At 35.6% G+C, this 26,466-nt stretch overlaps 1 protein-coding gene across 4 annotated transcripts in view; it reads left to right on the top strand.

Annotated features, from left to right (window-relative positions):
- The window catches only part of MTF2 (metal response element binding transcription factor 2), a 72,643-nt gene that overhangs the window by 29,096 nt on the left and 17,081 nt on the right, over nucleotides 1-26,466 (top strand). The window contains exons 2-9 of one of the 4 annotated variants that reach the window (XR_011565793.1): nucleotides 11,769-11,792; nucleotides 17,015-17,213; nucleotides 17,333-17,414; nucleotides 21,219-21,314; nucleotides 21,551-21,651; nucleotides 22,040-22,188; nucleotides 24,565-24,660; nucleotides 25,608-25,676. Coding sequence is in view for 3 of the 4 variants with exons in the window: in XM_019957037.2 (XP_019812596.1) it covers nucleotides 17,015-17,213; nucleotides 17,333-17,414; nucleotides 21,219-21,314; nucleotides 21,551-21,651; nucleotides 22,040-22,188; nucleotides 24,565-24,660; nucleotides 25,608-25,676 (792 nt within the window). In the remaining variant the exon portion in view is untranslated. Of the gene's footprint in view, nucleotides 1-11,768; nucleotides 11,793-17,014; nucleotides 17,214-17,332; nucleotides 17,419-21,218; nucleotides 21,315-21,550; nucleotides 21,652-22,039; nucleotides 22,189-24,564; nucleotides 24,661-25,607; nucleotides 25,677-26,466 lie in introns of all 4 variants that reach the window. The other 3 variants (XM_070786093.1, XM_070786094.1, XM_019957037.2) reach the window with 3 other exon arrangements.

Here is a 26,466-nt window from a genome sequence, read left to right as displayed (position 1 = left end):
ATAGCATATTCAAAAGCAGAGACATTACTTTGCCAACAAAGGTCTGTCTAGTCAAAGCTATGGTTATTCCAGTGGTCATGTATGGATGTGAGAGTTGGACTGTGAAGAAAGCTGAGCACAGAAGAATTGATGCCTTTGAACTGTGGTGTTGGAGAAGACTCTTGAGAGTCCCTTGGACTGCAAGGAGATCCAACTAGTCCATTCTAAAGGAGATCAGCCCTGGGATTTCTCTGGAAGGAATGATGCTAAAGCTGAAACTCCAGTACTTTGGCCACCTCATGTGAAGAGTTGACTCATTGGAAAAGACTCTGATGCTGGCAGGGATTGGGCGCAGGAGGAAGAGGGGACGACAGGATGAGATGGCTGGATGGCATCACAGATTCGATGAACGTGAGTTTGAGTGACCTCCGGGAGTTGGTGATGGACAGGGAGGCCAGGTGTGCTGCGATTCATGGGGTTGCAAAGAGTCGGACACAACTGAGTGACTGAACTGAACTGAACTGAACCTGAACTTGGTGGCTGGGCTTGAATCAGCACTAAGAACTTAAGTTTTCATTCCAATCCCAAGGAAGGGCAATGCCAAAGAATGTTCAGACTGCTGCACAATTGGACTCATCTCACATGCTAGCCAAGTAGTGCTGAAAATTCTTCAAGCCAGTCTTCAACAGTCCATGAACCGTGAACTTCCAGATGTCAAGCTGGATTTAGAAAAGGCAGAGGAACCAGAGATCAAGTTGATGACATCTGTTTGATCATAGAAAAATAAGGAGAATTCCAGAAAAACATCTGCTTTATTATTGATTACGTCAAAGCCTTTGACTGTGTAGATCACAACAAACTGTGGAAAATTCTTCAAGAGATCGGAATACCAGACCTGCTTCCTGAGAAATCTGAATGCAGGTCAGGAAGCAACAGTTAGAACTGGACATGGAACAACAGACTGGTTCCAAATTGCAAAAGGAGTACATCAAGGCTGTGTACTGTCACCTTGCTTATTTAACTTATATGCAGAGTACATCATGTGAAATGCCTGGCTGGATGAAGCACAAGCTGAAATCAGGATTGCTGGGAGAAACATCAATAACTTCAGATAGGCAGATGAGACCACCCTTATGGCAGAAAGTGAAGAGGAACTGATGAGCCTCTTGATGAAAATGAAAGAGAAGAGTGAAAAAACTGGCTTAAATCTCAACATTGAAAAAAACTAAGATCATGGCATCTGGTCCCATCACTTCATGGCACATAGATGGGGAAACAATGGAAACAGTGACCGACTTTCTTTTCTTGGGCTGGAACATCACTGCAGATGGTGACTGTAGCCATGAAATTAAAAGACGCTTGGTCCTTGAAAGAAATGGTATGACCAACCTAGACAGCATATTAAAAAGCAGAGACATTACTTTGCCAGCAAAGGTCTGTTTAGTCAAAGCTATGGTTTTTCCAGTAGTCATGTATGGATGTGAGAGTTGGACTATAAAGAAAGCTGAGTGCTGAAGAATTGATGCTTCTGAGCTGTGGTGTTGGAGAAGACTCTTGAGAGTCCCTTGGACTGCAAGGAGATCCAACCAGTCCATCCTAAAGGAAATCAGTCCTGAATATTCATTGGAAGGACTGATGCTGAAGCTGAAACTCCAAAATTTTGGCTACTTGATGTGAAGAACTGACTCATTTGAAAAACCTTAATGCTGGGAAAGATTGAAGGCAGGAGGAGAAGGAGACCACAGAGGATGAGATGCTTGAATGGCATCACCGACTGAATGGGCATGAGTTTAAGTAAGATCTGGTAGTTGCTGATGGACAGGGAAGCCTGGCATGCTGCAGTCCATGGGGTTGCAGAGTCAGACATGACTGAGTGATTGAACTGAACTGAAGAATTAAGAAGGAAGGTCTCTTTGAGTCTTTCGTACCAAGATCTTGAGCTTCAAAGATAGGAACCTTGACTGTCTTGTTCACCAGGCCTAGAATAGGTACTCATTCAATATTTATTGAAGGAAAAATAATTAACCTGAAAAGACATTGAGTTTCTAATATTTCTTCTACCATTTTTGAGAAATTATACTGTCAAGTGCATAACTCATGTATTTTGTTTTTTTTTAACTTCATTTTGTTATGGAGCATAGTTGATTGAGGGTTTCCCTAGTGGCTCAGACAGTTAAGAATCTGCCTGTAATGCGGGAGACCTAGGTTGGTTAATAATGTGTTAATTTCATGTGTACAGCAAAGTGATTCAGTTATATATATACAATAATTTTTCTTTCTTTCTTTCTTTTTATTTGGACAGCGCTGTGCATCATGTGGGATACTAGTTCCTTGACAAGGGCTTGAACTGTGCCCTCTGCTCTAGGAGTGTCTTAACCACTGGTCTCCCAGGGAAATCCCTCATGTATTTTAATATTAGCCTTGTAGTAGTCCTCAGAGATTATATCAGATGTGAAATACACTGTCTGCGATGTCGCAAGTAATATTCAGATAATTTCCTAGTTAGCTGGGGGGATAAATTGGGAAATGGGTTGGAGGGGGGCGGAGAAGACACACTATTTGAATTATGCATCTAGTTCTCAAGTTCTTGAGTCAAGGGTCTTATTATTGTATGAGTAGTAGTAAACCAAGAACAAAGGAGTGGGTAGAATCCTTGGCCTCCACTTGATTTCTTTTTTTTCCTGCTTGATTTCAAGGAAGAAACTTTTTGTCAAGGCAGTTTCTTTCAAGATGGATATTAATAGTAGTGATGAAATGCTTCTCTAATAATAGTAACATTACAGGTACAGATATAGATACAGTCTTTATGTATGCATTGTCAAATAGTAAAATGTGTGTTCGTGCTCAGTCATGTCTGACTTTTTTGACACTGTGGAATGAGCCCAGTGGGATCCTCTGTCCATAGAATTTTCCATGCAAGAGTACTGGAGCAGATTGCCATTTCCTACTCCAGGGGATCTTCCCGACCCAGGGATTGAACCCATGTCTTTTGCATGTCTTGCCTTGGCAGGTGGATTCTTTACCACTGCGCCAAAAGCAAATAGGAAATAGTGATAGTCATAATGAATATTTTTGAGATATGATTTGAGTCCTGCTACTCAGTTACCTATAATGTATGTCACCAGAATACAATGTCATCCCAAGTCTATGGCCAGTATATGTCTAGTTTCCCCAATCCTCAGTCAAATCCCTGCTCTCATTTACCAATTGTCTTAACATACTCACTTGAATATAATTAATATGTTATTAAATATATTCTTATGTATGTATGTGTTCTTATGTATGGTGTTACATGTGCATTTTTAAGTTTGTATAAATGATAATTGTGCTATAAATTTTGTTCTGTTTTCATCTGTGCTTTGGCAGAATCTTTCCATGTTTTTGAATCTATGCTTCACTTCCAAGATCAAAACAGTATTCTACGTTTTCTAATTAGATTTCATGTTTTGTATTTTACCTTTTATGTCTGTGCTCCATCTGGAGTTCACCTTTTTGTGTATTGTGAACTAGGGATACAACTTTTTTTCCTTTTAAGTGAGCCAGTTTCTGTAACACATGTTTAATGAATAATATATCCTGTCTGTATGGATTTGTAGTATCATTTTTATCATTAACAGTTTCCTGTAAATAGATCTGTTTTGGAAATACCTGTTCTGTTGCATTGCTGTTATAGATTCTTACCAGTACAGAACAGTTTTCTCTGGAATATGTCACAGTGTCTGGTAGGACAAGTCTTCCCCTCTTTGTTCTTCCTGTTGAAGGTTGATCTAGCAATTCTATTGGTTTTTCCATTAATTTTCTGAAGTATTTTACCTTTAAAAATCCTGCTGGGATTTTAACTGGAATTGCATTGAACTTAATATGCTAAAGATCAGCTGCCTAATATTGTGAAGTTTAGCCTGCATCAACTCCATTTGGGAGAAGCTGTATTCTCTACACCTTTAACATCCTGTAAAAAGGAAGGTATGGACTGGACGTTTAATGAGTGTTGAGCATTCATTACCCAGGAGCAAAGGTAGGGACTACAGAGCTTAAAGAAAGGGTAGATGGACCAGCCTCTTCTATTTGTTTTGGTTTTCTGTGTAAATTTAACTTAAATATGAGAGGCAGCCTAGCATTGATGCAAGATGAGCGATACAGCTTTGTAGTTATTGACCAGGGTCAACTGAGCATCCAGAAGTAATACTTCCTGATCAAAAAGTATTTATCAAGGCACTTTTACATGATATGAACTTGGGAAAATATTTCCAACTGTATAATAGCAAAGTATTCGAAATGTATAAGGTGCTCTTGAAAATCATTATGGGAGGGATTAACATTTCAGCTTTAAAAACAGGCTGAGAACATCAGCTGGAGTTTCAAGAAACACAAATTGTTAACAAATTTATGGGGGGGGAAAAAGCTTCTCAGTAGTAGAAATGTAAATAGAAACTTACGCTTGTATGTGTGTGTGTGTTGTCAAATAGCAAAAGGATGATACTCCTTTTTGGAGAAGGTGTGGGCCATCAAGTAACTTCTCTGATCTGGTCAGAGTGTTGATTGGTACCATTTTGGAGATTCATTTGACAAAATAAGTATTACATTAAAATATATACATAATGCGGTTTTGGGCAAAATGGGGTGTTTAAATGAAACACCCATCACAAGATGATAATTGAAACTGGATGGTGAATATCTGATGGTTCATTGTGCTTGTTTTGTTTATTGTTGTTCAAAGAGTTATGTCCAACTCTTTGTGACTCCATGACTGCAGCATGCCAGGCTCCCCTTTCCTCCATTATCTCCCGGAGTTTGCTCAAATTCATGTCCATTGAGCCAATATTATTATCTAACCATCTCAACATCTGTTACCCCCTTCTCTTTTCTAATGAGTTGGCTCTTTGCTTAGGGGCCAAAGTATTGGAGCTTCAGCATCAGTCCTTCCAGTGAATATTCAGGGTTGATATTCTTTAGGATTGACTGGTTTGCTCTTCTTGCAGTCCAAGGGACTCTCCAGGAGTCTTTTCCAGCACCACAGTTCAAAAGCATCAATTCTTTGGCACTCAGCCTTCTTTATGGTCCAACTCTTATATCCGTACATGACTACTGGAAAAGCCTTAGCTTTGACTAGATGGACCTTTGTCAGCAAAATGATGTCTCTGCTTTTTAATGTGCTTTCTAGGTTTGTTATAGCTTTCCTTCCAAGGAGCAAGCGTCATTTGATTTCATGGCTACAGTCATCGTCCGCAATGATTTTGGAGCCCAAGATAATAGAATCTGCCACTGTTTCACTTTTTCTGTTTCTGTTTGCCATGAAGTGATGGGACTGGATGCCATGATCTTAGTTTTTAGAATGTTGTATTTCAAGCCAGCTTTTTCAGTCTCCTCTTTCACCCTCATCAAGAGGTTCTTTAGTCTCTCTTCACTTTATGCCATTAGAGTGGTATCATCTGCATATCTGAGGTTGTTATTTCTCCTGGCAGTCTTTTTTCCAGCTTGTAATTCATCCAGCCTGGCATTTTGTATGAGGTACACTGCATATAAGCTAAATAAGCAGAGTGACAAAATAGAGCCTTGTTGTACTCCTTCCCCAATTTTGAACCAGTCTATTGTTCCATGTGCTTTTTTTATTTTTATTTATTTATTTTTAATGGAAGGATTATTGCTTTATAGAATTTTGTTGTTTTCTGTCACACCTCAACATGAAACAGCCATAGGTATACGTATATCCCCACTCTTTTGGACCTCCCTCCCCATCCCATCCTTCTAGGTTGATACAGAGCACCTGTTTGAGTTTCTTGAGTCATACAGCAAATTCCCATTGGCTATCTATTTTACATATGGTAATGTAAGTTTCCATGTTACTCTTTCCATACATCTCACCCTCTTGTCCCCTCTCCACGTGTCCATCAGTCTGTTCTCTATGTCTGTTTCTCCATTGCTGCCCTGTAAATAAATTCCTCAGTACCATTTTTCTAGATTCTGTATACATGCGTTAGAATATGATATTTATCTTTCTCTTTCTGACTCACTTCACTCTGTATAATAGATTGTAGGTTCATCCACCTCATTAGAACTGACTCAAAAGTGTTCCTTTTTATGGCTGAGTAATATTCCATTGTGTATATGTACCACAACTTCTTCCATTCATCTGTCGATGGACATCTAGGTTGCTTCCATGTTCTAGCTATTGTAAATAGTGCTGCAGTGAACAATGGGATACATGTGTCTTTTTCAATTTTGGTTTCCTCAGGGTATATGCCTAGGAGTGGGATTGCTGGGTCATATGGTAGTTTTATTCCTAGTTTTTTAAGGACTCTCCATACCATCTTCCATAATGGCTGTATCAGTTTGTATTCCCCCCAGCCGTGCAAGAGCGTTCCCTTTTCTCCACACCCTCTCCAGCATTTATTGTTTGTAGACTTTTGATGATGGCCATTCTGACCTATGTGAGGTGATATCTCATTGTGGTTTTGATTTGCATTTCCCTAATAATGAGTGATGTTGAGCATCTTTCATGTGTTTGTTAGCTATCTGTATTTCTTCTTTGGTGAAATGTCTGTTTAGGTCTTTTTCCCACTTTTTGATTGGGTTATTTGTTTTTCTGTTATTGAGTTGTATGAGCTGCTTGTATATTTTGGAAATTAAACCTTTGTAAGTTGTTTCATTTGCTATTATTTTCTCCCATTATGAAGGTTGTCTTTTCAGCTTGCTTATAGTTTTCTTTGCTATGCAAAAGCTTTTTAAGTTTAATCAGGTCCCACTTGTTTACTTTTGTTTTTATTTCCATTACTCTAGGATGTAGGTCATAGAGATCTTGCTTTGATTTATGTCACCCAGTGTTCTGCCTATGTTTTCCTCTAAGAGTTTTATAGTTTCTGGTCTTACCTAGTAGGTCTTTAATCCATTTTGAGTTTATCTTTGTGTATGGTGTTAAGAAGTGTTCTAATTTCATTCTTTTACATGTAGCTGTCCAGTTTTCCCAGCACCATTCATTGAGAGGCTGTCTTTGCCCCATTGTATATTCTTACCTCCTTTGTCAAAAATAAGACACCTGTAGGTGTATGGGTTTATTTCTGGGCTTTCTATCTTGTTTCATTGGTCTATGTTTCTGTTTTTGTGTCAGTACCATACTGTCTTGATGACTGTAGCTTTGTAATATAACCTGAAGTCAGGAAGCTTGATTCCTCCAGTTCCATTCTTCTTTCTCAAGACTGCTTTGGCTATTCGGGGTCTTTTGTGTTTCCATATGAATTGTGAAATTTTTTGTTCTAGTTCTGTGAAAAATGCCATTGGTAATTTGATAGGGATCACATTGAATCTGTAGATTGCATTTGGTAGTATAGTCATTTTCATAATATCGATTCTTCCTACCCAGGAACATGGAATATCTGTCCATCTGTTCATGTCATTCTTTGATTTCTTTCATCAGTCTTATAATTTTCTATGTACAGTTCTTTTGTCTCCTTAGGTAAGTTTATTCCTAAATATTTTATTCTTTCTGTTGCAATGGTGAATGGGATTGATTCCTTAATTTCTTCTTCTGATTTTTCATTGGTAGTATATAGAAATGCAAATGATTTCTGTGTATTGATTTTGTATCCGGCTACTTTGCTAAATTCACTGATTAGCCCTAGTAATTTTCTGATACTATGTTTAGGGTTTTCTATGTACAGTATCATGTCATCTGCAAACAGTGAGAGCTTTACTTCTTTTCTGATCTGGATTCCTTTTATTTCTTTTTCCTCTCTGATTGCTGTAGCTAGGACTTTCCAGAACTATGCTGAATAATACTGGTGAAAGTGGACACCCTTGTCTTCCTGATCTTAGGGGGAATGCTTTCAGTTTTTCATCATTGAGAATAATGTTTGCTGTAGGCTCATCATATACGGCCTTTACTATGTTGAGGTTGGTTACTTCTGTGCCCATTTTTTTGAAGAGTTTTAATCATAAATGGGTGCTGGATTTTGTCAAAGGCTTTTTCTGCATCTGTTGAGATGATCATTTTTATCTTTCAGTTTGTTAATATGGTTTATCACATTGATTGATTTGTGTGTATTGAAGAATCCTTGCATTCCTACAATAAACTCAACAGTCATGGTGTATGAGCTTTCTGATGTGTTGCTGAATTCTGTTTGCTAAAATTTTGTTGAGGATTTTTGCATCTATGTTCATCAGTGATATTGGCCTGTAATTTTCTTTTTTTTTGCATTGTCTTGGTATCAGGGTGATGGTGGCCTTGTAGAATGAGTTTGGAAGTGTTCTTCCTCTGCAATATTTTGAAAGAGTTTTAGAAGGATAGGCATTAGCTCTTTTCTAACCGTCTGATAGAATTCTCCTGTGAAGCCATCTGGTCCTGGGCTTTTGTTTTTGGGGAGATTTTTGATCACAGCTTCAATATCAGTGCTTGTAATTGGGTTGTTCATAATTTCTGTTTCTTCCTGGTTCAGTCTTGGAAGATTGAACTTTTCTAAGAATCTGTCCATTTCTTCCAGGTTATCCATTTTATTGCCATATAGTTGTTCATAATAGTCTCTTATAATCCTTTGTATTTCTGCATTGTCTGTTGTAACCTCTCCTTTTTCATTTCTAGTTTTGTTGGTTTGATTCTTCTCTTTTTTTTTCCTAGATGAGTCTTGCTAAGGGTTTGTCAATTTTGTTTATCTTTTCAAAGTACCAGTTTTTAGTTTTATTAATCTTTACTAGTGTTTCTTTCATTTCTTTTTCATTTATTTCTGCTTGGATCTTTATGATTCTTTCCTTCTGTTAATTTTGGTTTGGTGTTTTTTTGTTGTTGTTCTTCTTTTCCCAGTTTTAGGTGTAAAGTTATTCGATTGTCTCTGCGATGTTTTTCTTGTTTCTCGAGGTAGGATTGAATTGCTATAAACTTCCCTCTTAGGACTGCTTTTGCTGCATCCCATAGGTTTTGAATTGTCCTGTTTTCATTGTCATTTGTTTCTAGAAATTTTTTTATTTCTTCAGTAATCTGTTGGTTATTTAGAAACATGTTGTTTAATCTCCATGAGTTTGTGTTTCTTAGTTTTCTTCTTGTAATTGATATATAGTCTCATACCTTTGTGGTCAGAGAAGATGCTTCATGCGATTTCAGTTTTCTTAAATTTACTGAGATTTGAGTTGTGACCCAAGATGTAGTGTATCCTGGAGAATGTTCCATGTGCACTTGAGAAGAAGGTGTATTCTTCTGCATTTGGATGGAATGTCCTGAAGATAATGAGATCCATGTCATCTAATGTATCATTTAAGACTTGTGTTTCCTTACTAATTTTCTGTTTTGATGATCTGTCCATTGGTGTGAATGGGGTGTTAAAGTCTCCTACTATTATTGTATTACTGTCAGTTTCTCCTTTTATGTCTGTTAGTGTTTGTCTTATGTATTGAGGTGCTCCTATGTTGGGTGCATAGATATTTACAATTGTTCTGTCTTCCTCTTGGATTGATCCTTTGATCATTATGTAGTGTCCTTTCTTATCTCTTGTAATATTCTTTATTTTAAGGTCTGTTTTGGCTGATATGAGGATTGCTACTCCAGCGTTCTTTTGCTTCTCATTTGCATGGAATATATTTTTCCATCCTCTCACTTTCAGTCTATATGTGTCTTTAGGTCTGAAGTGGGTTTCTTGTAGACAGTGTATATATATGGGTCTTGTTTTTGTATCCATTCAGCCCATCTGTATCTTTTGGTTGGAGCATTTTATCCATTTACATTTAAACTAATTATTGATATATATGTTCCTGTTGCCCCATGTCCATTTGTTAACTGTTGCCTCTTGACTTGCATACAGGTTTCTCAGGAGACAGGTAAGGTGGTCTGATACTCCTGTCTCTTAAGAATTTTCCACAGTTATGATCCACATAGTCAAAGGCTTTAGCATAGTCAATGGAACAGAAGTAGATGTTTTTCTGGAACTCCCTTGCTTTTTCATGATCCAGCGGATGTTGGCAATTTGATCTCTGGCTCCTCTGCAGCTTCGAAACACAGCTTTTACATCTGGAAGTTCTCAGTTTCACATACTGCTGAAGCCTATCTTGAAGGATTTTCGAGCATTAACTTTGTAGAATGTGATATGAGCACAATTGTATAGTAGTTTGAAAACTCTTTGGCATTGCCCTTTTTTGGGATTGGAATGAAAACTGACCTTCTCCAGCCCTGTGGCCACTGCTATTTTGCATATTTGCTGACATAGTGAGTACAACACTTTAACAGCATTGTCTTTAGGATTTTAAATAGCTCAGCTGGAATTTTATCACCTCCTCTAGCTTTGTTCTAGTGATGCTTCCTAAGGCCCACTTGACTTCACACTTCAGGATGTCTGGTTGTATGTGAGTGATCACACACACAGATCATGGTTATCTGGGTCGTTGAGACTTTTTTTGTATAGTTCTTCTTTTTTTTTATTTTTTTATTTTTTTTTTATCTTAATCATGTTTATTCTTCCTTTTTTTAAAATTTTATTTTATTTTTAAACTTTACATAATTGTATTAGTTTTGCCAAATATCAAAATGAATCCATCACAGGTATACATGTGCTCCCCATCCTGAACCCTCCTCCCTCCTCCCTCCCCATACCATCCCTCTGGGTCGTCCCAGTGCACTAGCCCCATGCATCCAGTATCGTGTATCAAACCTGGACTGGCATCTCGTTCCATACATGATATTTTACATGTTTCAATGCCATTCTCCCAAATCTTCCCACCCTCTCCCTCTCCCACAGAGTCCATAAGACTGTTCCATACATCAGTGTCTCTTTTGCTGTCTCGTACACAGGGTTATTGTTATCATCTTTCTAAATTCCATATATATGCGATAGTATACTGTATTGGTGTTTTTCCTTCTGGCTTACTTCACTCTGTATAATAGGCTCCAGTTTCATCCACCTCATTAGAACTGATTCAAATGAATTCTTTTTATGGCTGAGTAATACTGAGTAATACTGAGTAATACTCCATTGTGTATATGTGTATTCTTGCCACTTCTTAATCTCTTCTTTTTGCATGTATTTATAATGTTCTACAATAAAAGGGGGAAAATGCATATTTTTGATACAGCAGTTCTTTTTGAATTTATGCTATGTAGTATTTGGAATGCTTTAAAATTAAAGTGTAAAGGGATGAACTTTGTATTATTGCCTGTAATAGTAATACAAAACATTGGAAAATCCTCAGTGTTCCTCAGTTGTGTGGTAGTTGGAAAGGAGCTTAGCAGCTGTTGGAAAGATTATCTTACATGCTTTTATATTTATACAGATGGACATTACATTCATTTAAGATACATTGTTATGTGAGAAAAATTATAGAGCAGTGTATGTAGTATTCTAATTTTTGTTATATGTATGTAAATTATATCTACATGTAGATTGTATACATAAGAAAAATGAGATGAATAGTTTTCTTTTGTGGGAGGAAGTAGGATGGGAAGTTTTTATTTTTATTTTTTTGATTTTATATTTATTTTTTAATACAAAAAGCATTTTGTATTGGGGTATAGCCAGTTAGCAGTGTTGCAATAGTTTCAGGTGATCAGTGAAGGGAATTTTATTTTTGAGTGTATATTTTTATATTATTTACTTAATCAGCTCTGTGTTTACCTTTGTAATCAGAAAGGAAGTAATACATTCTAAAATTAGAAAAATGTTTAACTTCTAATAATGGATACATTCTGGACAGGAGGGAAGTAATCAGTGACAGTAACAGGGGGAAAGGGAAGATGTACATTGTTTATCCTAGTTATGTTTGAGTTGTGTTCAGTGTTATGGGTCATTTACCCTTTCTTTCTTTGTTTTCTCTAAAAGTTCTTTGGGAAGAAGAATTTTAAGGTAGGATAATACTTTTACAAAATATCTTTATTAAAGTAGTTTCAGATAATACATGATTTATGTTCTGTGTGTTTGTATTGATAAAATATTGATGTGCATTTTCCTTAGAATGTAAATTAGAGTCTATTCTTATTCTTAGAGCAAAACTGAGATTATTTTGGCATAGATATATTTTTAGAAAAAAATGTTACTTTATATAGCTTTTTTTTTTTTTTAATTGAATTTGAACTTTATAAAGTCCATATAACCTTTCTGAGCTTTATGTACCATACTCTATAATAGAGCAATGAGGCTACAGCTGTCAGAAGAGTAACACACATTCCCTGGTTTTGGTAGAATGTTTGGGTGGGAGAGTGGTGGTGTGTGTTGCAGTTAATTTCAGACTAAATGGGGAGACGACTGTAAGAGCAGAGACAGTTAAATGTGTATAACTTTCTCCCAAAAGTTTGGCTGTGAATGGGAGGAAAGAAATAAGAGAAAGTGGTGGGAGGGGAAGGAAGGAATCAAGGGAATTTTAGTTTTTCTGTTTTCCCACCACTATCCTTACAAGTTATTAAGAGTAGTTGAATGCTACTGGGAAAGTGCCAGTAGAAAGATTGATTGAATGCTGACTCTGGTCTATAATTCTGTAACTTTGGTCAAGTTATTTAATCTGTCTTCTTAGAGTTACAGATTTTTCATAGGTAAAAAGGGATCTGTAAAATCATTATCTGTAAAAATGTCTCCATAATATTGTTCTGAGTATTATCACTCTTCCCCTGGCACAGTAAATGGCTCATGATATGGGCTTAAAGAGTGATCTCTGAATAAATGTGCAGGTTGATGTATGGTTGAGCACACAGTAGTCACTCAAGTCACTTTTCCCCAGGAGTTTGGCTGTGAATGGAAGGGAAAAAGGTTATAGTGGAAGTGAGACATAAGGAATCAAGGGCAACTGTTACTGGATTAAGGATTGTTAATATACGATGTGCTAGAAATATTAGTAGAATTGAGGTGGAAACACTAGGAGTGGAAAAAAAATTTTAATGATTTATTTCTTATGATCTAAGGGCTTATTTTGTAGTAGGAGTAATATAGTGGAGAGTAAGATGGGGACAGACCTTGCCATCAAAGGTTAAAAAGGGAGAGAATTTGTTGAAGCAGTGGCAGAGGATATGAAACTATCTGGGAATGTTTGCAGTTGCGATTTTGTACATATTCCACTCTAGAGTTGGAAAATTCTAGGTCCTTGTAGTCACTCTGGTATTCTGATGAGGTTATTTCTCACACATAATTAATTATGTTGATCAGGCTCTAGTTTCTTTAAGGGAAGCAAAGTCTGTCTGTGACCATTGAGTTTATAGCTTTCTAGAAAGTTGCTTGCTAATAGAGTCATTTTCATACTGTGATTTGAAGATTTTGTTTCACTGTCTGGAGAGAGAAAATGCTCAGCCTGACATGGAGCTTTCCTGCTGATAAAATTTGTTATAGTGACTCATTTTCCATTTTTACTTGTATCACTCATCTTGTCAGGTTTTTAAGTCTTGTAAATCATCTAATTATAGTATTGAAGAGCTTTTTCTTCAGCTTATGCTGACCTGGCAACAGTATATGGTGATATGTATTTTTAGATCATGATTCTTAAAATGTGATCCATGGGTCTTTTCAGGTGGTCTGCAAAGTCTTAACTGTTTTCGTGATAATACTAATATGTTACTTGCTTTTCCCACTGTATTGACGTTTGTATGATAGTGTAAAACTAGTATTTGGTCAGGCTAGTGTATGCCTTAGCATGAAACAAGGCACCAGTGTATGCTAGTATTACTTACTTTTGAGCACTTACAGTTAAACAAAAACACTACACACGCACAGAAAACCCTACTGCACTTAAGAACATTCTTTTTTAAATTTTTTACTTATTTTTGAGTGTGCTAGGTCTTCGTGGCTGTGTGTGGGCTTTCTTGAGTTGCTGTGAGTGGGGGCTACTATGGTTGTCATGTACAAGCTTCTCATTGTGGTGGCTTCTCTTGTTGTGAAGCATGTACTCTAGGGCTTATGGGTTCAGTAGTTGTGGCAAATGGGATTAGTTGCCCCAAGGCACGTGGAATCTTCCCGGACCAGGGATCGAACCTCTGTCCCCTGCTTTGATGGGCCGATTCTTAACCACTGTACTACCAGGGAACATTCTTGATGAAACATTATTTTCATTTAATCTTAATCTTGAGTTTAGGTTTTTAATATTATGCGTGACAGAATAGGAAATCCATGTAAGATATTTATGCCATTGTTTGAGTTGCTGGTTGAACTAGTAGCTTTTTCATGAAACGTCAGTTTTTACTTGAAACAGTGACTTGCTTGGGTTATATGGTAGATACTTTCTTGACATTCTTTTCATTTATATTTACTTACCATTTTTTGTTTTCTTGCTTTGTCCTTTTGGATTGGAGCTACTATATGGTGTCATTACTTAAATACAGTTTTGTTCCCACCATCTTTTGTGCAGTTATTGTCAAATATATTACATTCTTGTATGTCATGGCCTTAAAAATACAATTATGTACGTATTGTTCCATATGTTTGCTTTAGAATTCATATGCATTTACACTGCCTTTTATGATTACTTAATTACCTTTCTTAGTGTTCTTTGTTTTTTATTTTGTGTGTGTGTACACATATGTGCATGTTTGAATTTCTACCTTGGTTTACTTATGAACTTTTTTTATTGTAACTCTGCTAGCAACAAATTCTCTTAGTTTTTGTTTATCTAGAAGTATCTTTTTCACCTTCATTTTTGAAAGCACAGTTTTACTGTATATAAAATTCTTAATTGACAGTTTTTTCCCTCCCTTTCAGTTCTTTGAATATGCTATTTCACTGCCTTCTGGCCTTCATTGTTTCTGAAGAGAAGTTGGCTTTACTGGGGTTTCTTTGTATGTGAAGAATTATTTTTCTTCCTGCTTTCAAGATTTTCTTTGGGTTTCAACATTTTTACTGTGTTTTGTCTAGATGTAGATCTCTTTGAATTTATATTGCTTGGAGTTTGTTTAGCTTCTTGGTTATATAGATGAATGTTTTTTTAGCAAATGTGGAATATCAGTCACTATTCCTTTGGATATATTTAGAATGTAGTGTATCTTTGAAACTCTATGCCCTTTATTTAGTTTTTAAAATTTTTATTGGAGGATAATTGTTTTACAATATTGTGTTGGTTTCCGCCATACATCAACATGAATCAGCCACTGGTATACAAACACTAACTTCTCACACCTCCCTCCTCCACACCCCTGGAACTTAACCATTCTAGTCTCTGTTTCTATCAGTTTGACTCCTCTAATTACCTCATGTGAGTGTAAATATACATTATTTGTCTTTTTTATCTGCCTGATTTTACTTCATCGTAATGTTTTCAGGGTTTATTCATGTTGTGGTTTGTGACAGAATTTTCCAGAATTTGTGTATCCTTAGGTATTGAAAATAGGTATTCCCAATTGGAAACTTTTTTTTCTTCCCTACTTACTTCATTTTTACCTAACTTTTATACTGCTTTAGAATGATCACCTACCTAGTTTTACATATTATTGTACATTTAATTAGTTAAAAGTCTAAATTGGGAGGATGAAACCAAACAAATATTGCTTGGTTATCTTTATGAAGGCTGATGGTGGTGTGCTGTGCTGTTTATGCAGTAATTGATATATGTCACAATGTAATTTTGGAGTATATAATTTTGGGGTCTTATGCTTAAAAAATGTAAGTGATCTTACAATTGGCTTCTCAGTTGAATATGATTTTGTAAAAATTGGTGGCTCTCAGTATTTTTTTAAACTTCTAGAAGTCAGTATACTTGAGGGACTGTGATGCATTCCCATCAGTGAACAAGGCTTCATTCAGTAGTGATACCCTGTAGGGAGGTCATGACTACCCTTCCAATGAGTTAAATATACCCAACTACCCAGAATCACTGGTTAGTGTATTTTAACTACATGCGGCATAATCTTTTTTTCAGTTGAAGTATAGTTGATTTACAGTGTTTCAGGTGTACAGCAACGTGATTCAGTTATACATGCTGCTGCTACTAAGTTGCATCAGCCATGTCCAACTCTGTGCAACCCCATAGACAGCAACCCACCAGATTTCTCTGTCCCTGGGATTCTCCAGGCAAGAATAGTGGAGTAGGTTGCCACTTCCTTCTCCAGTGCATGAAGGTGAAAAGTGAAAGTGAAGTCGCTCAGTTGTGTCCGACTCTTGGCGACCCCATGGACTGTAGCCTACCAGGCTCCTCCGTCCATGGGATTTCCCAGGCAAGAGTACTGGAGTGGGGTGCCATTGCCTTCTCCATCAGTTATACATACATATGTGTTATATATATGACATGTGTGTATATATATGTATTCTGTGTTTTTTTTTCTTTCTTTTGGCTGGGTGGCATGTGGGATCTTAGTTCCCTGACTAGGGATCAAACCTGTGCCTCCTGAATTGGGAGTGCTGAGTCTTAACCCCTGGACAGCCAGGGCAATCCCTATATATGTATTCTTTTAAAAATTGTTGCCCATTATTGGTTCTTTCAGGATATTAAATATCATTCCCTGTGCTACATAGTGGGTCCTTGTTGTTTATCATATATGTAGTAGTGGACATAATCATTCTTTTATTTAGTGCTTATGAAATTATGTCATGCAACTTCTTTTATTTTATCTAAAGAGAGATGAGGGACTTCCCTGGTGGTCCAGTGGCTAAGACTCTGCACTCCCAATACAGGGAACTGGGTTCCCTTCCTGTTCAAGGAGCTAGATCACATGCCTCAACTAGGAGTTTGCATTCTGCAACTACAGATCCCAGATCCTGTGTGCTGCAACTAAGACCTGGCGCAGCCAAATAAATAAATACATACGTACTTAAACCTAAATAGAGATTCAGGGCATCCTTTGCTCATAACCATGGCCTACCCACTTCAACTTATAGCTGTCATTTTGATTATAGCTTTCCTGAATGTGTTACCTTGGAGTGGTTGCTGAATCCTGGCCTCCCTTGGGTTGACACGGAATGAATATTGACAACTGCTATAATTTTGTTTTAAGCTTCTTTGTTTCTGGAGAGTTTTTATGATTTGAGGTACTTGTTAGTATTTTCCCTAATTATAAGGTTTTTAATGGATAAAACATTTTGATAAATACATGATTGGTATAAAATATAAGCTTTATAAGTAAATCAGTCTTATATGTGATTATTTATTTCCTAAACAGAGACTCTACAGGGGCAGGTAATTCACTGGTCCACAAGCGGTCTCCTTTACGTCGAAACCAAAAGACCCCAACATCCTTGACCAAGCTGTCTTTACAGGATGGACATAAAGTCAAAAAGCCAGCATGTAAATTTGAAGAGGGTCAGGATGTCCTAGCTAGATGGTCAGATGGCTTGTTTTATCTTGGAACTATCAAAAAGGCAAGTTACCTTAATACATCTTTTGCTGTTTTTGCAGTAAACTTTTAATAATCTTGGATTTAAATTTAAGATTGTTTTTGATTTTAAAAGAAATCACTGTAAGTTTTCCTCTTTTCCAGATAAACATATTGAAACAGAGCTGCTTCATCATATTTGAAGACAGTTCTAAATCCTGGGTTCTCTGGAAGGACATTCAAACAGGCAGGTGCTACTATTTCCCCTGGACATGATTTACACTAAAATTTTATTTTCTTCAGCTTGTCATTTTCTAGTGTTAGTCTCTTTAGTACAGTGTATTAAGATAACTTAAAAAAAAAAATCAGGGCGGTATTCAGTCTTCAAGGAGTTATCTGTGTTATAGATGATAAGAAGATCAAGAATTGCTCTGTTGATAAGAGTAGATTAGAGGACGGATGCACATGTATAAATTACTGGTAGGGCCCTTCTAAGAACTTTGACGAAAAATTTTAGCCATTAATATGAGTAATACTTTGGGCTTCACCTTAACTGTTACTTGCCTGTATTAGTAAGAAGTTATATAGAGAGGTAGTATTTATTGAGAGCATACTATTTGCCAGATGTTTTGGGGGATTAGGATATATTAAATAGCTTTAGAATACTAGAAATACTTATCCTTAAGAATAGTTTAAAATTACTGCTTAGCTATGAGTTTTTATATTTAGATAACAAAACTAGGTTATATTTGGATACAAGTAGAAATGAATACAGGTATGCTTTGGTTTGGTTATAAGTATGTTTCTTGTAATGCTTTTTATTGCAAACTATAATTGTTGTATGCCCTTTAAATCTGTTCAATAAAGGCATTTTCCCAGGTATCTGTTTCATGAAAGTGCTATATTTATGAAAAATTATGAATATTAAAAGTGCAAGTACTTTGCAAACTAAAGCCCCAGTTTGGGTATCCTTGTAATTTGTTAATGGGTCTGCACTTAAGATATTTTTATATCTCCTTATTAGAAAGGAGACAAATTCTTTCAAGTATTTATCAACTGGGTTTTTAATTTGAATCTGAGGTGCGACTTTATGGTAGGTTACTGCTGTGTTCATATTCTTGATTTCACTCTTAATTTTTTTTAGAGAATAAAAAGTTTTGATAATGGAATTGGAATGTTCTAGTTGCCATTTTTATACATGGTACTTAGGAATTAGATGGAGAGTTCAATAGCTGTTAACTTTAGTAAAATGTTTTTCTAGAGAAATTTTTTTCCAGTTTTAGGACTGATCAATTTAAAGGACTAAATGATGTTTTGAATCTCAACTTGAGGAGTCAGTGAGAAAAGGAATAGGAGGAGCACAGAATGTCTCCAATAGTAGTGATACTGAATACCTCTTATTAGCCTGCATACAGAATTATCCCCCTTTTCTTAGTTTGTAAATATGGATCCTTCTGGTGGAACTGAAACATGTAATACTGATTCTGTTCCCCTTCTATTAGTATGTGTCCCTTTCAACTTTTCCACCTTTTTGACGTTCTTGTGAGTTAAATATAAAGGTCTTTCTCTTTTTTCCTTCTCTCTCATCCTTCCTTCCATAAAGGAAGAAGAAAACCAGCTGTACATAGAGGTAGAAAGATGTCGTGAAAGTGAGGGGGTTGTGTTCTGCATGTGGCATACTCAGTATGTCAGTTCAGTGGCCTGTGATTGTTTTTTCCTTGCTGGCTCCTTTTACTATTCTTAGATAGCTCTTGGGCCATTTAATTCTTTCTGACACCTAGAAAGTTGCACACATATAACTTGGAATTGCTATAGAATGAGTAAGTGAACCTGGAAATTGCATTATGGCAGATGTCAGTGTGGAGTGTAGCTTTAATAGTTTTCTTCCTGTAAGAATCCTGTATATAGTAGTTATACATCAAAATGACTTAATAAATTATAGTAGTTTAACTCATCTAATAAGATTCTTTTAGAAAGTTTACATAAATAAAAGCAATGTATGGTCATATTAGTAATCAAAGAATTGTGCATTGCAACAGATACCATGTTAAAACCATTAAATAATTTTTAAAGGATTTTGATCTTAATAACTGTTATGGTTTCTGTGAATGGTACACTGCTGGTAGCAATATTACATTTCTCTCTTGGATATTTGCAATAAATGCATAAAAATGCATTAAATGCATAAAAATGTTTTCCATGCTTTCATCTATACAATAGATTCATTTGTAGCAGTTTACTCAAAAGAAATAATTCAGAAGTAAAAAATCCAGATGAAAAATGTTTCCTGTAGCTTTAACAACAACAAAAAATTGGGCACATCTAAGATGAAATGGCTTTATAGTCATTTGGGCTTAGAGTAAGGGAGACTAAGAAGGCTAATAAGCTATACAGAAAGTTTTTGTAAACCTGATGGTAAAAGAGACATACTGGATATCACAACTAAAGGCAGTTCTCTGCTTCCTCAAGATAGTTTTCTTGAGGTGAACACGTAGGTCTTTTGGATCAGCACCCTCTTTTCTGAGGAACTGCCTTCCCCCACACCAGTCTACATGGTTATAATGAGAGAACAGGCACCTACTGCAATCTGGGCCTATTGCTCCTTTTCCAGGAAGTTGCAGATTTGGACTGAGAGGTTCTAGGTGCAGTCTGGTTGCTCTCCTGACTGGAGCTATAAACTGAGAAACTGTGGGAAGCCACATCCAGCTATGTGAACAGAGCCTGAGAGGAGAGGAGAGAGGACAAGAGCCAAAACAAAAATGGAAAAATGGAAAAAACAAGCAAAAAATTTGGTAACCTGCATATCTAAGAATAGTCATAAAAAAGTAAATTTGGTTATTTCTACTGGAAAGAATAGCGTACAACTATTAGAAGTTAGACTTTTGAGAGTCTTCCCTGGTGGTCCAATGGTTAAAAGTCCATACTTGCAACACAAGGATCCTGGGTTCAATCCACTAGAACCCACAACTAAGATCCCGCAGCCAAATTAAAACAAAAAAGTTACACTCTTTGAAACCTACAGTGTGAAAAATTCTTTTGATGGAAGAAACATTATATATAGTATTAATGAAAAGAAACAGCTCACAATGGAGAAAATATGGTGTATCTGGGTTAAATTCTACCCTTGATACGTGATTAAGGGTCCTTGAACTATAGTTCCTTTATCTTTCTGAGTCTTAGTTCTTCTCTATAAATAGGATATTTATCTAATAAATTGTAGAATTAAATAAAATAATATTGTCAAGAGCCTAACACAGTGCTGGCTCATAGCACAAAATTATACATTTTTATTATTGCTGGTATGTGAATAAAGTATATGTGTATTAGTATTTTATGTATATTTAAATTGAGATTATTATAATTGTGTTAAAAGTGATGAAATTCTAAATTTTGTGGAATAAAATTGTTTTCAGAATATAAATGTTTAAGGAAGAAATAACTTATTCAGGTTAAAAATTAATGGTGGAACCCCTCATTTTTGTTGCAGTGTGGTATTGTTTAGGGTACACTGACACCATGTTTCCATATTTCAGAGCTGTAGATCTGATAGTGTTCAGCCTTTCCTTTTTGTAAATTAGTGAATAAAAATAAATGTTCTGAAACTTGAGAGTAACGAGTCATTGATGGATCTTCCTTGCCCCTTTTCTTTAGTCTCATGATGTTAGGCAGTGTAGGGTGAGTGAGTACATGTACATGGGTAGGTGTGTGTTCTGGAGAGTTGTTCTAGTGTTCAAAAACATTGGCTTTTCCCGCCTCCCAGGATGGTGGAAACACTGGAAGTGAATGGTAAGGGATCCTGCCTGAAAGCATTTTAAATTATGCCCTTTGCCAAAAGGCAGATTAAATTGTGAAGGCAGACAGTAAGGTGTCTTCAGTTAAAGGTGAGAACAGAGGTAGGGATCAGAGAGAGAGTGTTTTGTGTATAGTACTTTGCCTTGAGAAAATGCCATTATGATCTAGGAAACATGTTGCCAGCATGGGCTGCTCTCTCAGTCAAAAAAGTAGTTTTGTTGTATGGTACAATTCTTTATGTATATTTTAAATATTTCAGGAGCCACTGGAAGTGGGGAAATGGTCTGTACAATATGTCAAGAAGAGTATTCAGAAGCTCCCAATGAAATGGTTATATGTGATAAGTGTGGCCAAGGTAAGCATTGATTTGTTTTAATCTTGTGGAAATGTTTGTTATATACTTAATGCCCCTGTTGATGATTAATGATTAAAAATTCTTTACATTGGTAATTTGAAGCTCTTACCATAAGTTTAGTCATCAGTTATAAATATATTAATGTAGGAAAGAGAATACTAAAATGCCTTCTTTAAATTGTGTTGCAGTATTTATTAATAAAATAGAATTTGCTTTATGCTTTTTTTGATATTAAGGGTATCATCAGTTGTGTCACACACCTCATATTGATTCCAGTGTGATTGATTCAGATGAAAAATGGCTCTGTCGACAGTGTGTTTTTGCAACAACAACAAAGGTATCTTTTAAGTGTTTTGGGCTAATGCCCTAAATGGAAATTTGTAAGGCACTATCAACGTAATGATTGTGTACGTTGAAAGTTTATCTGAATGAAATGAGCAGTCAGTGCTGGGTAGAAAGAGGTACTGCTTATTGTTTGACTAATGATGCTTAAGTGACTTGCAACTATTCTTGCACTTTATTCTGATAGTGGTCTTGGAATTGGGGCAATAATTTGAAAGAAAAGACAATAAAATAAAGATTATTATTGGTCAAACAGTTTGTGATATGGTAAGAAATTGAGAATGAAAATTTCTTTGGAAGTTTCAGAAGCATTTTAAAATTAGAGAATTATATTTAAAATTTTATCCTTCACTCTTTTAAATAACTTTTTCCCTCTAATATAGAGGGGTGGTGCGCTTAAGAAAGGACCAAATGCCAAAGCATTGCAAGTCATGAAGCAGACATTACCCTATAGTGTGGCAGACCTTGAATGGGATGCAGGTCATAAAACCAATGTCCAGCAATGTTACTGCTATTGTGGAGGCCCTGGAGAGTAAGTAAATACAGATATTTAATGCCCTTAATTTTTAATTGCTTATATTGTCTACTTTATTTTTGTTACTGATTATGGTATTGGAGTGATAGTGAATTGTAAATGCATGAAAGTATCAGTAAAGAAAATTGGGGAGGATTAGAGACCATAGTTTTATTTATCTACCATTAAATGTTTGCTGAATAAGCGAGCCAGCAAACAGTTCTAAGAATGCTTAGAAATTTACCTTTAATTTCTGATCACTAGTTCTAGTTCTGCTCTTTGAAACTAAACCCATGCCTCTTACTTTTTGTAGAGGTAGCTCTTAAAATAGTTAAGTCCAGTAATCATATTTCCCACTCTCTCAGTGACATACCAGGTGTTCTCTCATCTAGGCTAAAATCTCCATTCACATCAAACATTCTTTATGAACTCTGTTTTTGTTGCTCTTCAGTTTTTGAAAGTTTACTCTTGAAATATGGTGCCATGATTTCACAATGCAGTGTTTCCAGGAATAGTCTGACAATATAATGAAGCTGTTAAAAGTTCTAAGTATTATTATGCTTCTGTTATTGCAAGGAAAGATTGTGTTACCTCTCTTTGGTTGAATATGTCCCATCATATTCTTTTGGCTTATTCTGGGTTTGTTGGTGGTTGACTAAAACTTATAGTTCTTTTTTTCATATAAACTGATATTAAACCAAATTGTGTACCATGTATTTGTGCTACACATAAAAAAATGTTAGTGAATAACTTTACATTTAACTCTATTTAAATTATAATTATTGGTTTTTTAAATCTTATTGGACTCCATGTTTCTTAAGACAGAGGTGCTCTCTAGAGGATGCAGGGACATATAAGTTGTTCAGTGCTGAAAACATGAATAAGTGAACATATAAATTATTTTTATTTCTTCATTCTACCTTGTCTCTGATCTTATGGAATTTTTATTTGTGGTTTAACATTTTTATAATATTTTTCAGTTTTTGGTCTTTTGCAGATTTGAAAAACATTATGTCTGGTTTCTTTAAATCATTTATAAAAGAGATACAGTGAAAAGAGATGGATCTTTTTCCTTTAATCATTTATACCTAGTGTTTTGAAAGTGAAAGTGAAGCCTCTCAGTCATGTCTGACTCTTTGCGACCCCATGAACTGTAGCCTACCAGGCTTCTCCATCCATGGGATTTTCCAGGCAAGAGTACCCGAGTGGGTTGCCATTTCCTTCTCCAGGGGATCTTCCCGACCCAGGGATCAAACCCAGATCTCCCACATTTCAGGCAGACGCTTTACCCTCTGAGCCATCAGGGAAGTTTATAGACATTATTTTATGGAGCAGATTATTCATTGTTCTTTAATCCCTTGACTACATGAACTATGTTTGATATTGCTAACACTTTAACACCTAACAGAGTACTTGGAAAATAGTATTCATTAGTTTTTTGCCTTACTAGTAGTTGTCTTGCCTTTGCATGTAAATGGCTTAAGATTAATGGTGGGGCTCACTTAGTGAGCAAAAGAATTTGAAGAAAAGGTATTAATTTGGTGGCAAATAAGGATATTTATATATTAAAACCATGTACTAACTAAAAAGAGACTTACCTTCAGCTGAAGATTCAGTTATAGTATGTTCAGCTATCTGAAAGAGGACAAAATCTGTCACAGAGCCTTTATACCGGTGGAATCTTAGATTAGGTTTGTTAATTATGTAAATCAAATTTATTAAATTGCTATACTCCTTTGCGTTATAATGAACAAGAATAATGGAAACACAGTGAGGAATAAAGTTGCCTATGGTCATTTGGTATATAGGACAAAATAGCTCTACATATTGGTGACCTCTGAGACTGTTGATGTGAAAAAAAAAAAATCACAGACTTGTCAAAGATCCTTTACTAATTTAGGACCCATGTTTCCCAACTGGTCCAGTGGCAAAGAATCCACCTGCGAATGCAGGAGACGCAGAGACATGGGTTTCATCCTGGGATTGGGAAGATCACCTGGAGTAGGAAATAGTAACCCACTCCAGTATTCTTGCCTGGAAAATTTCCATGGACAGAGGAACCTCTCAGGCTACAGTTCATGGGGTCGCAGAGATTCAGACACTACTGAGTAACTAGTTGTGTGCATGCGTGTGTGTGCACACACACACTCTTGTTAACCAGAAACAGTAGACATAGCTTTCAAAAGCTTATAAATTCTCAAGAATAAAAAGAGAAGGGATGATGTAGTCAATATTAATAAACTTTTTGGGAAGGAAAAAATTTAACACAATATCAGAACTATGATGCTATAATCACAACTATATTCTGCACGTCACTTTTGTCGTGGTTTTTTTTTAACCTTTACCTCATGAAAGGTAGTAATTTTAATTTTAATCTTAAATTTTTTTGTATAGCTGGTATTTAAAGATGCTACAGTGCTGCAAATGTAAACAGTGGTTTCATGAAGCTTGTGTGCAATGCCTTCAAAAGCCAATGCTATTTGGAGACAGGTGAGAGAAGGGCATTTGAGCATTACTGACTCATTTATTGTTTGTTTGTTTGTTTTTTTTTTTAGCTTTTAGAAGTTGTGTGTCTGTTTGCCTTTTCACATTTCTAAAGGTTTTTTATTTTTTTTTTCAAGTTTGATTTGGAAAAGGTTCAGCTTAGAGGGAACATATTGTTTAATATACTTAAATTATACATAATTTTAAAAAATGTAATTTTTGTGCTTTTGGATATTATTACAGAAAGCTTTTAAAGTATTTGACCAGTGATTATATTGGTACCTATTGCCCCACAATACTCTGTATTATTCTCATTGATACCTTTTTAAAAGAAGATCAAATAGGTCTCATGACAAGCAATTGGAAAAGGCCACAGAACCTTGATGCACAGTTTATATCTTAGATCTAAAGAATGTCAGATCTAAAGAATGTCAAAAAATGTCCTTTTTGATTAAGAGAATGTGAAATAGGGCTCTAGGAAGAAAAGTTATATGTAATATCAAAAACCCTAGGTTTAAATCCTAGTTTATGCAGTTTATTGTTTTTCTGACCTTAGCAAAGTCAGCTTGTCTTCTGGGCTTATTTTACCAGATTGTTTTGGACATGTAAAAGTAACAGTGACTATAACATAAGAGAGCAGCCACCACAATTCTCAGTACAAACAAGTCATTAGTAAGCTATACTTATATGAATCTGTATGTGAATTCTGAAGGTCTCTAATGGTTAAAAAAAAACTGATCCTGCCCCCCCCCCCCCCCCATATACAAACTGTTTCATTACTTGTCATTACTAGAGAAGAAATTCTTTACAGTGTCATGATTCAGATTATATTTTGCTTTGTGTATCAGTCCTTATGTCAATTGTAGGATATGTACTTGCTGAATATTAATTTTAATTGGTAAATAATTTGTATGTACTCTTGCTTGCTCAGTTACAACTTTCTTTTTCTTTAGATTTTATACATTTATTTGCTCTGTCTGCAGTTCTGGACCAGAATACCTCAAACGTCTACCATTACAATGGTAAGTATGGACCTTTCTATTAAGGAGCAAAAGAAGAATTGTGTTTTAAATCTACAGGATGAAACTTTTCTATATACATTTACTTAGCTTAAAGAAAAATTTGTTCTTTATGCCTAGTTTTCTTTCTTTTCCTTTATTTATCCTCAAGCCTGATGTTATCTTTCCCAAAGGTTATCTAGTTTTATTGCTAACATAATAAGGCCATTCAGTTTCTAATGGCATAAAAAGTAACTTTGAAATATCTTTTAGATCTTCAAAATTCTTATTCATGTTTCTAGTTCTTTTGGGCCTTCAGAATACGGTAGAAGAGAGAAAGGTCTTATAATATGCCAGTTTCTGCTTCAGTTAAGTAATCCTTGGGCATGGGAAGTATGATGAATTTTGGAGATTTACTGAAAATGCTTATAGTAAGTACTTAGATGTTTTTGTTAAATGTTTTACATATTTTAGGAAAAGATAGGATTTCATTAATGAATCAGATAAAATCTGTTAAAGTGTGATCCATTTTATAGCTTATGTAGTAGTGAAAACATGAAATTTTAGATCATAAATTACTTTTAAACATCAGATTCTCTTTTAAGAAATCAAATATCTTAAATTTTAGTTATTACTCAGGATAAATTAATGTTTTTCATTTATTTTCATATAATGATTTATTGTGAATATGACATGATATTAACCATCTGTTCATCTAAAAACTTTGGATTTTTTTAATAGCTGGTTTTATAATAATAATGTGTGATTTAAAAATAATAACCAAAACATTATTTTCATATTATTTGATTATTTT

The sequence above is a fragment of the Bos indicus genome, chromosome 3, assembly GCF_029378745.1.
Source record: "Bos indicus isolate NIAB-ARS_2022 breed Sahiwal x Tharparkar chromosome 3, NIAB-ARS_B.indTharparkar_mat_pri_1.0, whole genome shotgun sequence".
NCBI classification, from domain to species: domain Eukaryota; kingdom Metazoa; phylum Chordata; class Mammalia; order Artiodactyla; family Bovidae; genus Bos; species Bos indicus.
The sequence above is the reverse complement of the archived record's forward strand: the minus strand, read 5'-3'. Positions and strand labels throughout refer to the sequence as shown.